Consider the following 14,167-nt stretch of genomic DNA (forward strand, 5'->3'; position numbering starts at 1 on the left):
CCAGGCTCTCAGGAACTCAGCTCTGCCTCCAGCCTGAAGAGACTTCGTGTCTCCAATGGCAAGATTCGAGGAATAAAGTAAGCTTGCCTCTATTCTCTCTGTGTGCTCCCCCATTTGGAGCACTGTGTATGTGCTCGGAAGACCCCAGTCCTGCCTCAGGCTCATCCTGGCTGGGTGACCCCTAGAGTCATTTTTGTGAGACTGGGGGTCTCTGGCCAAGCGAGTGTAGAAGGACATTGGTACACGAGTGCTCACACAGAAGAAATCACAGACCCAAACAAAAGAAATACTGAAAGCAATTTAGCAAGTTTAATTGGAGCAATCGAGTGTCCCTGAGCCAGGGAAGCAGGAGGTCAATGCTGCAGTGGCGGTCTCCCCCAGGCTCAGCCCCCGGGGCTCATGGGAGTGGGGTCCAGGCCAGGGAGGGCTGGCTGCCTGGTGCTGGGCCGGCTGTGCTCCGGCTGGACGGCTCGGCCACGATAGGCTGCTGATTGATGCAAACTTAGGGATGGAGGTGGGAGGAGGGACAGCAGGTACTGAACAAGGGCCCCTGCCTCAGCCGGGTCACTGAGAGCAGTCACTCCCAGAGCTTGGGCAGCCACCACCCAGAAGGCTCCAAAACATCCCCTAATAGGATGAACATGCTTCCTTTGGATGGAGAAGCAAAGGGAGCCTTTGGGAGGGGCCTGCTGCCCCCCAGCCGCTCCCCTTCCTTTCTTTGTCCAGCTCCCATTTTGTCCAGCCCAGTGAAGGAGGATTCCCCCGAGCCTCGGGTCCCCCCACCCCTTCTTTCTTTTCTGTGTGTCCTCCCCTCTCTACCCCGAGCTACAGCGCGCCTGCCCAGACCAAGCAGCCGGGGCTTCCCCGCCACAAGCACAGGCTGATGTGGAACTGGAAGATTAATAGCTAGGCTGGCCAGAACCCGACCCCTCCCTCAAGCACTAAGTCTGGATCAGTGGGCCCTGCCCGGCCAGATGCCAAGTCCAGCGGCAGGCTAGCGCCCAGAGCTGAGGAAGAGCCCATGTGCCCTCTGAGCAGCTCGGCCAGGAAGCCGCCTCTGGACTGGGGGGTGAGGGCTCATCCTTAAATCTGATGGCGGGGGCTGCATGGGGGGCCCTGTCACAGGGTCCTTGGCTCCCCAGAGGAAAGAAGCCGTGGAGGCATCACGGAGCACCCCCAAATCTCCTGTTCTTTCAAGACACCCCCGGAGCTCACAGGGGCTAGTTCTAGCATTAAAAAAAGCCTCGGGTTAAATCGGGAGTTTCCCCGGAAACAAACCCCCTTCGGCGGCATTAGGGGGCCTCCCAAAGCTCCTCAGCTAGTGAGCAAGCTTGGAATCTACTCCCAGGGACAGTTTAACTCCAGGTTTTAGGGTCCGACCCCCCGCCCTCACTCTCCTCAAAAACCGCTCCACCGGCTTTTTAAAGCCTTCCGATGTGACCGTCAGATGCCATGGAACTCGTCTTCCACTCCCGGGGAGCAAGGGGCCCAGCAGGACCCCGCGGCTCCCCCCGGGGGCCTCCGGGGGCTTAGAAACGTCGGTCGAATCGGTGAGCACAAGTGCGCTCCGCTCGCACCAGGAGACCGGGAGCCCTTAGGTTCAAAACCCCATTTAGCGGAGTGGCTCTTCCGTCGCTAGGGTTCGGAGCGGGCACGTTTGGCTTCCCTTCCCTCTTCCCTTTCTTCCTCCCGCCCTCCCTTCTTCCTTCCCAATTTTAAATTGGATTTCAGCCTCTCTGGAGCCTTTGCAGCTCTCAGTCAGAGCCCTTAACTGGGGGTTCGGGGGGAGGAGGAAGCTGGGGAACGGGGGAGCCGAGGAGGAGGAAAACGCAGGAGCCACGTCCAGGGTCACGGCCCCGCGGGCTCGGCTCGGGGAGGGAGGGGGCAGCCACGCCGGGGGAGCTCTGCTGACTCTCCTTCCTCCTCCCGGGGCCAGCAGGACTGCGCGGCGACAAGCCGAGGCCCCGGCCCCTTCCTCCGAGCCCCCCCCTCCCACTCCCACTCCTTCTAAACTGGCGCCCCTGCCTCCTCCCCGCCCCCACCCCCTAGCAGCCCGGCCAATCCGCCTCCAAGCTCCATCCGCCGGCGGCTCCCGGCCCTCCGAGTCAGACAAAAGCCTAGCCCCCTCAAAACCCGGACCCCGTGTCCCCTCAGCCAGGGAAATGGAAAGAAAGGGCGAGGCTCTTGCCCTGGGTCCCCCAAAATCTGAAGCTCTGGGAGCCTCCGGAGGCGATTCTGGGGCAAGTGCCTCAAAAATAGGAAAAGAGAAGCAAGCCCGGGGTCCCAGTTACTTCCCAACGGCAAAACCCCCGAAGTAGGGCGGCCTGGGCCTGGGGCCTCTCGCTAACGGCCCCGACCTGGGCCCCGCTCCTCCCCCTCAGGGCCAGTGCTCGTCTGTGGTGCCAGACTGGTGGCAGTGACCCCCAGGGAGGAGAACCTCGGCCGCCCGCTGTGGAGCCCCGGGGCTGGGCCCCCGCTTCCGCCAGTTATCCTTGGCATTTGGGGGCGCCGCGTACAGAGCTGCAGCGCTGAGGTCCGCGGCGGCCCGGCCAGCACGTCCTCGGGGAGAGGCGAGCTTTGTCCAATCGCACCCAGCCTTCCCTAGCCCGCGGCCGCGCCCCTTCCCAAAGCGGGTGAGATTCAGCAGCGTGCACACGCTGTCCCCGTGGGGGGGTCTGAGGGCCAGCAGGCAGACGGGGAGTGAGCTCGGGAGAGTGTGTGTGTGTGTGTGTGTGTGTGTGTGTGTGTGTGTGTGTGTGTGTGTGTGTGTGTGTGCGCGCGCGATCGCGCGCGCGTCCCCCGGCGGCTGGGGGCTTCAGGCCGCTGGGATCCAAGGGGCGGCTCTCCCGCTCGCCTCCTCCGCACTGTCCCGAGGTCCCGGGCCCCAGAGCGCCGGCCTCGCCCGCAGGACCCCGGGAGGGCCGGCCGGGCTCCCCCGGGCCCCGCGCTACCTGCAGCCGCACGTCTCCACCACCATGTCCTCGTACTGTTTGTAGACCACGTTGTTGCCCGCGTCTATGTACAGGATGCTGATGGGGCTGAGCTTGGCGGGCACGCAGCAGCTGGGCGGCGTGGCCTCGGGCGCCATGGAGTTCATGAGCGTCTGGATGATGGCGTGGTTCGTGGGCTCCAGGTGCGAGCGCAGCGGGAAGTCGCACACGCCCTCGCAGTGGTACGCCTCGTAGTCCAGGGGGGCGATGATCCAGTCGTCCCAGCCCAGCTCCTTGAAGTCCACGTGCAGAGGTTTGCGGCTGCAGCGGCTGCGGCCCTTGCGCCCCGGGGCCCGGCCCGGGCTCGGGCCCCCGCCGCCCCCGCCGGGGCTCCCCGCCGCTCCCGACCCCCGGGCCCCGGCCCCGGCCCCCGGAGTCCGCCGCTTCCTGCGCCCCGCCGCGGGCATAGCTCCCGGCTGCCCCCGGGCTCGGCCCTTGGCGCGCAGCTCCTGGAAAAGGTTCTCCTTCCTGTGGGCTCGGGAGAAAACCACAAGCAGGGCCCGCTCGTGGGGCGGCGGCCTCGGGCTCCCGGGCAACCCCAAGCCCAGCAAGCGGGGGGCCAGGGGTCTCCCGGAGGAGCCGCTCACGGCGCGCAGCGCCAGGCAAAGGGGCCGCTCGGGCCGGTGCTGCTTCACAGCGTCCGTCAGGTCAAACACTTCCCAGCGCGCCGATTCCAGAGGGCGCGCGGGCCTGGAGGTCAGCAGCCGGGGCCCGCGGGCGGCCCCCGGGCAAGTGGAAAGCAGGAACAGGGCCCCGGCGGCCTCGCCGAGCTGCCCCGGGCCCGCCTCCTCCGGCTTGAGCGGCGGATCTTCCTGGGCCGCCCGCGCCCGGCGCAGGACCCGCAGCTCCGCGGCCACCACCTCGTCAGCGCCGGCCAAGCTGGACACGTCGAAGAGGAAACGCTGGCCTGTCTCGGCGGAGACGCCATCTGCAAGGGAGAGGGAGGTGAGACGGGGACGCGGAGAGGGACGAAGAGAGAGAGGCGAGCGGAGGGAGACGGACCCAGGCGGAGGGACAACCCCAGACGGACCCAGACCGGCAGAGGCAAGCGGAGGGGGACGGACACAGACGGAGGGAGAGGCAACCCCAGACGGACCCAGACCGGAGAAAGCGGAGGGAGACAGCCCCAGACTGAGGGGGAGACAGTCCCAGACTGAGGGGGAGACAGCCCCAGACTGAGGGGGAGACAGCCCCAGACGGACCCAGACCGGCAGAGACAAGCGGAGGAGGACGGACCCAGGCAGAGGCAGACAGAGAGGGAAAGTGTGTGTGTTGGCTGAGAATTGCGCGCAGCTCTCCCCCTGTATTCCCTTAGAGTGGAAAAGCCCCCTCCCCTAATTTGCGGAAATGGAGCCGTCTCCTGACCGCACCTCAGTTGCCCGCACCTTCACTACAGCGTGCAGACTGCTTCTCGCCTGCTCGGGTCGGCGTCTACACCGTGAAAGGCTCCGGAGTCCCGGCGCTTTCGGACAGCGAAAGCCAGTCCGGCCGCCGTCCCCCGCATCCTTCCTCTACTGCTCAGGCGGCAGCCCGGCTCGGGCGAAGAGGAGGCGCAGTTAGGCCCCGAGCCCCGGGACGACACCCCCGAGACTTCCGGCTGGCCGCCGGGCCGCGCTCCGGTCTCTCCCCTGGCAGGCCGGGATCCCCGGCCGGAGCTCTGCCGCCTGGGGCGGCGAGATGAGCGGCGTCGGCGGCGCTGGGGCTGCCCGCCCACGGATGGAGCGGACGAGCCGCTGCCGCGCCCCTTCCCTACCTCGGTGCCCACCCCAGCCCCCGCCACGGCCTCGGTCGCGGCTTCTCTTCCAGGGGCAAGGGGAACCGAGGCTATCGGAGTTGTGGGTGGTTTTTCCCCTCCTTGGGTCCCGGGGGAGCCCGGCGAAGGGGAACACTCTGAAGAGGTCATATGCTTTCATTTTGCCCCGGGAGTCAGAGGCCGTGCGGAAAGATTGCCTGGAACCGTGACGTTCGGGGCTCGGCACCCCCACTCCGGCCGCTCGAGCTCTCGGTTCCAGGCCGCCGATGGGGAGGGAGCAAGCCAGGGCCACTGTGGGAGGAGGCCTGGCCTCTGGGGGCCGAAGGTCACGGAGAAACTGCCCAAGCAGCAGCCTCTCCTCCTCCCTTCCCGCACCTTTCTCCCAGAGCGAGAGCCGAAGGAAGGGGGGACCGAGAGGAGCTGGGAGCAAAGGGGGAGTGAGGAGAGGAGAGGGCTTGGAGCCGCTGCTCTAGAAGGGCCTCGAAGCTGCCATTCTCCACCCGGACCCAGGAAAGGCCGGCGAGACCCAAAGACCGAGTCGAGAAGACCCTGAGACAGGAAAGTGGGGCCTTCCAAGAGGCCCAGCGGGAGTTTCTCCACCCGCGCCTTTGCCTGGGGGCACTTCGCATGGGGCGGTGCAGCTGTGGGGTCATGAATAACCCCCCTTCCCAGGAGAGCTTGGGGGTGCCCTTCCTAGTCAGGCTACCCTAACCCCCAACTCTAGATAGCCAGGCGCCCAGTTTCACTCGGCAGCCTTCTCTGAGGGGCTAGGGCCTCTCAGGCAGGCAGTGCCAGGGGAGGGAGGTCAAGAACCAGCCTTGCCTGGCAGTGCCCAGCCCGGGAGGGGCTCGGAGAACCCAGGGGCAGCGCAGAAGCAGAATCTCGGCCGGGGCCCCGGGCCATGGGGGAGGGAAGCCCCCGCCCCGATTTCTAGCTCTGCCGCGGGTCTGGGGAAGCCAGGCCGCCGGCCGGGCTCGGGATGGAGGGGATTAAGAGCGAAGGGTTTCCGCCTGAAATCAGTCACTTTGCTCCTATCTGTCGGCCTTCGTGACCAGCAGACGTTAACACAGGCCAGAAGAGACGCATCCTGCCTCTCCCTTCTCCCCAGGGCCGCCCTCGCCCCAAGGGACTCGGGTGCAGGGCCCGCCGGTGACAGGAGGGAGATAGGGTCAGTCTCTAGGCGGGTAGAGAACAGAACTAGGAGCTCTTAGTTCAGCACTACAGCGCCCGGCGCGTGACTCCTGGCCTGACCCCAGCCCCCACGCCCCTCGCGTCCTGAGCCCAGAGCCTTTGCCCCCGGGCTCAGGGCCTCTCCACTGGGGGTTCTCCTTGCCCTGGCGCCCGGAACCACCCGGCCCAGCCCCAGCTCCCTCCCGCCGCCGCCTCTTGGACCCAGGGTGCAGAAGGTCCCCGCGAAGACCCCCCCATGCAAAAATTTCCAATCTCCTCCCCCCAAAAAAAGGTGGCCACAGACACCCGGAGGGCAGCCGGCACAGCCCCACCTCCAGCTTCCCGGCACAGAGAGGTGGCCTTGTTAGGGTGGGACGGGATGGAAGTGCCCGCACCGAGGAAGCTCCTTAGGGCAGCTGCCGCATCGGAGACTGAGGCTAAGAGCGTGTCCTCTCTGCCTCCGATCTCCCCGCTCCATCGCGCGCGCGCGCACACACACCCACACCTACACCCCCACACACACACCCCCACACACGGGCGGCCTGAGATCTCCCGCTGCTCGCCCACCCCGAGAAGCCTGGGCCCTCCCCGCCATCCCCTTCACCTGGGCCCGCACACGGACTCTCATCCACCCCTCCTCCGAGCGGAGCGGAGCAGCGCGAGGCCGGCTGACCTCGGGGCTCCTGGGCGCCGCTGATCGCAGGCTGCCCCGCGCCCGCACAAGTAACGCAGACACCCCCCGCGCGCAGGCCCAGAGCCCCCCGGGGCGGCAGGACTGAGCGGCCTCTGGGGCGGAGCAGCCCCGGAGCGGGGGCGGCCGCCGGCGGCGAAGGTACCTGGGGGCGCCTGGTCAGCGAAGCCCGTGACGGTGTCCGCGAGAGCCCGTCGGTTGCCGCCCGCGCCAGGAGCGAGCGCCCTCGTGGACAGGCTCCGGTAAAGGGACAGCATGAACTGGTGCGGCACCACGGGGGGAGTCGAGCCGTTCCCGACAGTCGAGCCCGCGCCGAGCCGCGGCCCTCGGGCTCCGGCCGCCGGCGAGAGGCGGCTGTCCGCAGTGCTGGCCGAGTCTCTTGGGCCCCGTCTGGCGCCGCCGCCGCCGCCCGGGTCCCCGCCCTGGCCGGCCCCCCGGGCCCTCAGGACCGCGGCCGCCTCCAGCCCGTCCCGGAGGCGGCAGGCGCTCAGGAGCCAGAGACAGAGCGCCGCAGCAGCGCCCAGGTCCATCCGGGGCTTCTCCTGCGCCGGCTGCGCGCTGCTCCGACGCCGCTGCGCTCGGCTGCCCTGGGCGCTCCTCGCCCCTCTCCGCCTCCCGGGAGGGAGCTGGCTCCGGTGGCCTGGGCGCTCCCCTCCCCGGCCCTCTGCTCCTCACGCCCCTCTGCTCCCCGGCTACGCTGCGCTCAGCCCGGCCCCGGCAGGCAGTCGGTGCGCGCGCGGTGGCGGAGGGGATTTGGTGGCTCCGGGAACTCCCCTGTCGCCTTTTGAACATAGCGTTTAATAATCGGGGAAGTTTGCGGAGAGACCGCTGCCCCCCGCCTCCCCCCACCCCCATCCCCGCCTCTTCACCCGGAACAGCGCCCCCTGCCTGAAGCTCGCCTGGTGCAGCAGCCCCCACCCCACCAGCAGCAGCAGCTCCATTGCCCCCCTTTGCCCAAACTCTGTTCGGGCTACTCATTCCTCAGTCACAGAAGCCTCAGCCACGGCAGCCGCCGCCAGGAAGGGTCACGGTCGAAGCCCCGGCCTCCTCTGCCCATCTCCCTCCTCGGCCAGGAAAAGGCGGACCCACCCCGCCCCCACATTCCTACCCCCACCCTTGGCTCGGTCCAAGTCGGCCCTCCCCCCCAAAGTGAGGCTCCGGAGCGCCCCGCCCGCCTCCGCGCCTCTCGCCTCCTCCACTGGGTCGAACGCAAAGCACTTTTACGCACGAGTGTGGGAGGCTCCAGCGGTGCTGGCCCCGGGACTGGGACCTAACCCGGGTTCGGCGTAGCCTCGGGTAGGGGAGAAAGTCCTGCCGGGGACAGACGGCTTCACACAAAGGGGAAGGAATGAGGGAGGAGATGGAGCTGGGGGACAGAACCGGGGACACCCAGGAACAGAAATAGAGAGGGCGCACCCAGAACCGAGGAGAGTCCGGGGCAAAGAGAGGAAGCAAGGCCGGGAGAGAGGCGAAAGAGTGGGAAAAGGCGACATCCTGAAGGAGCGGGGGCGGCGGGGGGCAGTGGGGCGCGGCGGGGGGCGGCGGGGGCCGTCCTGGCTTTAGTGCTGCCGCCCCCGGGCGGCCCTCTTGGGGGGGAGTCACCGTCCCCTAGCCCATTGCAGCCCCCGTTTCTCACCTGTAAGCGTCGGCCGGGGGGAGGGGACTAGATTCTTCCCCCTCCCCCCGGAGCCCCGCCAGCTGAGCCGGCCAATCGATGCGCCAGATCTGGGTCCGAAGCCACCGCGGGGTCTGGGGCTCGGACTGCCTTGCCCCTCCCTCGGAGAAGGGCATCCCGGCGAGGGGCCGAGAAGATGCGGGGCCCGGATCCGGCCGCAGGGCGCAGCGGGAAGGCGTGCGGGGGTGCTCGGCCCGAGGGCCGCAGGCGGGCCTCCGCGCACACCGACTCTGCCCGAGCGGATTCCGGAGCCAGCCGAGGTGCCGTGTGCCCCCGTTCCTCGGGGGCGCGCGGGGTTTGGGCGGCGGGCCTCCGGTGGGCACGGCCTGCGGTGCGCCGGGCCTCGGCGTCTCGGGCCTCCCGGGCCTCCGGGAGCGGCTGCGGAGGGAAGGGCCGGGAGCCGTCGGGGCCGCGCCGGAGCGCCCTGCCTCAGCTCCCTGCGCAGTTCAGGGCCGGGAACAGGCGGGGCATAGAGCAACTTCCCGCCCGGCTCCCGCGCTCCCCCTCCTCCCGCAGGGTGGGGGCTGGTCTAGGGGAAGGAGCCACGTCCACGCAAACATCGAGCGAAAGGCCGGGAGGCGCCGGAGGGAGCCGTGCTCGGGGCTTCGGCCAGCCGCTCCAGGTTCCGCCTCCTCCCTCCTCGGGGATCCCCACGCATCCCACTCCTCCGCTCGAGCTCTCCTTCTGCTTCGGGCCGAAGGGGGGAGACCTAGGGCGGAAAGTAATTGCCTGCACGAATCCATCCCAGGCCGGGGGCGGCAGGAACCGCCCCTCCCCCGACACACCCGAGCACAAACATCCCACCCCCGGCCACGTTAATGTGGGGGCGAACCGCCCCTCCCCCGACACACACGCACAAACACCGACCCCCCCCCAGCCAAGTTTGGTGCGGGGCTCCGGCCCCGCCGCACTCTCACATTGCTGCTTCCAGGCCGTGGGACTTCCCGAACGGTTCCCTCAGGGTCCCCGGGGCGCAGCAGGGGTGGCGCCCTAGGGAGGCTGGGAGAGCCGGGCCTCCCGGCGTGGGTCCCGAGGCTTCAGGTTTCCTTTTGTTGGGGCTGCTGGAGCTGTGCGTGCTAAGGTCACGAACCCCTCATCCTTCCCGGCCCGGAGAACTCTAAGTGCACGCGCCTGGAGCCGGCCCCTAGAAGGCATCCTGCCCTTCTTTTCAGGGGTTAGGACTTCAGGCAGCAGCCGCTTTGGATGTGGACTCAGTGTCCGGGTTCCAAATGAGATCCGCTAGGCTAAGTACCCAGGGGACTTTCTCTGTTCCTCAGTTTCTCCATATGTCCAAAATGAGAGTTGGGAGTGATGGGCAAGATTGGACTAGTTTGTTTCTAAGGACCCTTTAACAGTGGGGGTCTGTGGTCCAGCCCAAGGTTTTCTCCCCGGTGCTTACAACCCATCCCTCCTCCCCCCTCCCCCAAACTCCAAGTAACCAGAGCAGCAAGAGTTCTTAAGGAGCTAGAACAAGAGGGGAACTCGAGTGGGGAAAGGGGAAGTTAAAATCAGGGCTCTGCTCAGTTCAGCCTAACAACTGGAGCTCCCAAGTACTTGGGCGGGCTTGTGCCCATCAGAGAGCCAGTCCTGCCTGAGCCTGGCCCAGCCCCAGAGTCCGGCCTGGGCAGGGTCCTAAGACCAAATCAGCCTGCCCGGCACCAAAGGCCCAGCAGCTTCCCCCCTTCCCAGCCTTGTCTTAACCCTCAGTTCATTAATATGCATTCTTCCTCTGGGCCTTGGAGAGCCTTTGCCCCATCTCGCTGCGACCCTCGAAATCACAGAACCCCTGATGGACCAGTCAGTCTGTGGGAGATAACATACTCACAGGAGAGGGAGGAGAAACTGGAGAAACCAAGAGGGAAGGACGGCAGCCCTGTGAAGGGGGGCCGAGGCAGGATTTTAGCCGGGACTTGGAGAAAGCTGAGGAACAAGAGGATTCCAGATGGGAAAATGCCCAGAGTGAGATGGAGCCCTTTGTGCCTGGATCGCAGAGTAGCTGGGAGGTGTCAGAAAAGGCAGGGCCACAGTGGTGAGGGCTTTGAATGACAACCTGGAGGCGTCCGTAGAGAGGCACAGGGGAATGGTGAGGGGCCTGTCTTTGGGGAAGTGTGGCCCCTGAAGGAGCCAGAGGAGACCTGAGGCCCAGCCAGCTCCCAGCAGGTTATTGTCCAGATGAGCTGGAGGAGAGAGGAGGCACGTGAACACTGGCCCCTTGGAGAGGACGGAGGAGAGGGTTAGCTGGCATGTGCTCTTCCAAGCAAACCTCAGGAAGCCTGGAGGAGGGGCTTCATCCCAAGGGTAAGGGACACCTTTTTAGCCCCCTATTTTTAGTTGTCCCTATTTTTAGGCAGTCTTCTTGAATGAAAAGTGGCTGTGCCTTTTTATTGAGCCATCAGTGCCCAGTCCCTGCTTCCCTGGCACTGAGGTTCACATCTTACAAAACTCCCAGAGAGGGGCAGCTAGATGGCGTAGTGGATAGAGCACCAGCCTTGAAGTCAGGAGGACCTGAGTTCAAATTTGACCTCAGACACTTCACACTTCCTAGCTGTGTGACCCTGGGCAAGTCACTTAACCCCAATTGCCTCAGCAAAAAAAAAGAGAGAGAGAGAGAGAGAGAGAGAGAGAGAGAGAGAGAGAGAGAGAGAGAGAGAGAGAGAGAGAGAGAGAGAAATGCCTTACCCTGAATAGGTAAGTGGGTAAGGGGTTTAGTGGGACTCCTTAGGATAGAGGTGGGAGAATTTCCCCAAACCCAGAGTGTCATCCCTCTTCCTGGATTCAAGGAACTCATGCCATTGTGACTTTGGTTGAAGCTTCTTTATAGTAAATGTTTAGTTTTTAGCTTTTCTTTTGGATAGAGATGACTGCTCCTTCTGCCAGCTGGTTCCTATCTTCTGCCTGGAGCAGCAGTGCTCAGGAGGGTCTGTGAGGTCAGATATTCTTCATAATAATGCTAGGAGGTCCCATTTTGAACAAGGTCACTATAACCAGGGGCATGCTGGAGGCAGCTCACAGTGGCTGGAGAGAGATGCTGTGTAGACTTAAGAAGGGAGAGCTAGATTGTTGATGGAGTAGTGAACTGTTTCAAACACTCTGGAGAGCAAGTTGGAACTATGCCCAAAGGACTAGAAAACTTTGGTACAGCAACACCACTGCTAGGTCTATATCCCAAATACACACACACACACACACACACACACACAATTTGTACAAAATATTTATAGCAGCTCTTTCTGTGGCGAGTAAGAATTGGAAGTTGAAGGGACACCCATGAATTGAATGGCTGAACAAGCCATAGCATCTGCTTGTGATGGAATATTATTGTGCTGTAAGAAATGACAAGCAGGATGATTTCAGGACAACCTAGAAAGATTTTGAGCTGATGCAGAGTGAAGTGAACAGAACCAGGAGAATGTTGTGCATGGTAACAATGATATCTTTTTTGATATTTTGATTTTTTTTTTTTTTTTGGAGGCTGGGGTTAAGTGACTTGCCCAGGGTCACACAGCTAGGAAGTGTTAAGTGTCTGAGACCAGATTTGAACTCGGGTCCTCCTGAATTCAAGGCTGGTGCTCTATCCACTGCGCCACCTAGCTGCCCCCAGCGATATCTTTTGAAGACTTGGGAACGACTCAACTATTCTCAGCCACACAATGATCTGAGGGACCAATGATGAAGTATACTATCCACCTCCAGAGAAGGAAATGAGGGAGTCTGAATGCAGACTAAAACATGCTATTTTTCACTTTAATGCTTTCGTTTTTCTCTTATTCAAGTTTTTTATGCAAAATGACTAAGTTGGAAATATTTTACATAATGGCGCCTGTAATCCCATATCTGCTTGCTGTATCAGGAAAGGGGGTGGGAGAGTGTTAGGTTCTTACTAAGTGCTAATGAGATAATAAGATATTAGGTTTTTACTAAGTGCTAAGTGGGTACTTAACAATTTTCTAGTTCTGGCCTTTCCTGGGAGTTTGACTTGTGAATTTCTGGGGAAGAGCTTGCATGCTTAGGAGGAGCAAGTTCATTGGCTGAAGTAATTTTTCCCAGAAGCCCTTGCATTATCCCACGCCCATTCTCTGGGAGGATAAAAGAGGGCAGCTCTGGAGGAAAAGGGAGTCAGTCTCTGCTCTAGACCAGACTTGAGGCGGCTCTCTGCAGGAAGGGAAATCACTTCTCTGGACCAGAGTTAACGGCAACTGTCTGGAGACAAGGGTTCTCTGCAGGAAGAAGAATCTGTCCCAGAGATTTGAGTTGACACAGCAGATCTCCTCCCAGAGAGCGATCGGCAGCTTCTGGAGACAACAGGACGTTACAGGAGAGAATGAGGATGGATACAATTTGGAACTCCAAACGTTTAATAAAAATTATTTTTACAAAGTTGGGGGGACACAGGCATCATAACTAATGTGTTGGCCAGGAAAACCCAAATGGGGTCATGAAGAGCCGGACACAAATGAATAACAACAAAGTTAAGAAAGTAAAAGAGAAAACGTTCAGAATATACAGTAAAGTTCAAAGTACATTGTTGTTCTTAAGAACTACTTGTGAAACATTCACTAACACCCTGGAAAGAAGCCACAAAAGCTTTCTGAGAGAATAGAAGGACCGTCACTCATTTTAAAGGCTCCTGAGACCAAAAGTTTCAGAGGTCCTGCTTGGAGGGCTGGCTATCAGCTCCTCAAGTTTTGTGGAGGTCGTGCTTGTCCAGGCAGGCTGCTGACTGTGCCCCAGGAAAGTGGGGGAAGGACAGGGACTGTGACTTGGAAAAATATAGGAGGGAGGAGGGAGGGGGGTCAAAGCTGCCTGGATACCCTGGCAGACACACCCTGGTCCACAAGGTCTGTCCTGGCAGGATGCTACTACACCTAGTAACTGTGGAGATGAGAGAACAGGCAGACCAGGGCTCTACGGGCATTTCTCAAGCACTTCCTAGGGGTCGGGCTCTGTGAGAAGCTCTGGTGATGAGAGAACCAGCAGCTGAGCCCAGATGATGCTCTGCTGCTCCTGCTGTTGGGTCACACTGAGAGAAAGCGGAGGTCTAGAAGGAGCCTGCCAGGGTGCCCCGCCTGGGGTTTCCCATGATGGATCTCCTCGGGATTAGTGCTCCCCTGGAAGGCTTTCTTCGCCTGCTGCTGGCTGGAGCTCAGCCCCTGCCTGGTTAGATGTTGTCCCTCTCCCGGGGCTGTGAGCATTGGGAGGGCCTTTCTTTGTGCTCCCAGGATTTAGCCAAGATTTGTGGAGGGCAGGCCTTTGAGGTGTCTCAGAACCCATCCCCAAATTGTCCTAAGGCCCTTGGCATCAATGGTATCCTGGCAGTTGGCTGGTGACCCTGTTTATAGACTCAGGATCTGTGAATCAGCCAGGGGTCAGCGAGGCACAGGCTCGCCCATCTTCCTACAGATTGTCTCCTAAAGCTAAGAGGCAGGAGGACTCCTTATCAGTCCTCCAGGGCCTCTGGCTGGCCCAGAACTGCTGTCTAATCATGATGGGCAAAGAGGGCATAAGTGAGGGCAGCTCCATGGCAGCCAAAACGAACCGAGATGCATTGAATTAGAGATCTGGACAGGAGGGAGAAGGAATCAGGCACAAGAGCCCGCTGCAATGGGCCTTCCTCCAATGGCCCAGATGGCTTCCGGGACCTCAAAGCCCATGTCCAGCAAACCTTCCTTGCTGGTCTCCCTTGGGCCTGCAACTCCTAATGGCGACCGAGGCATTTGTCCAGCCCTCCCTGTGGCTCTGGGACAGGCCCTGGCACTTTTTAAGCTATTCTTTGGCCCTAGAATTTGACAATGAGCTGCCTGAAGGCAGGAATTCAGTCTTTCTCGCAGTAGAGGCCAGGCCTTTCACCCAAGGGGAACTAGATAACTACAGGATGATGGTCTAGGGAG

General features: G+C 62.3%; 1 protein-coding gene across 1 annotated transcript; it reads right to left on the minus strand.

Moving 5' to 3' along the window:
- Positions 1 to 287: 287 nt before the first annotated feature.
- Positions 288 to 7,431, minus strand: GDF7 (growth differentiation factor 7). The gene is made up of 2 exons (XM_074285361.1): positions 6,750 to 7,431; positions 288 to 3,918 (listed from the first exon to the last, which is right to left on the minus strand). The coding sequence occupies exons 1-2, from the start codon at positions 7,132 to 7,134 to the stop codon at positions 2,948 to 2,950; spliced, it is 1,356 nt and encodes a 451-aa protein (XP_074141462.1). The 5' UTR covers positions 7,135 to 7,431; the 3' UTR covers positions 288 to 2,947.
- Positions 7,432 to 14,167: the final 6,736 nt, after the last annotated feature.

The sequence above is a fragment of the Sminthopsis crassicaudata genome, chromosome 2, assembly GCF_048593235.1.
Source record: "Sminthopsis crassicaudata isolate SCR6 chromosome 2, ASM4859323v1, whole genome shotgun sequence".
Lineage (NCBI taxonomy): Eukaryota > Metazoa > Chordata > Mammalia > Dasyuromorphia > Dasyuridae > Sminthopsis > Sminthopsis crassicaudata.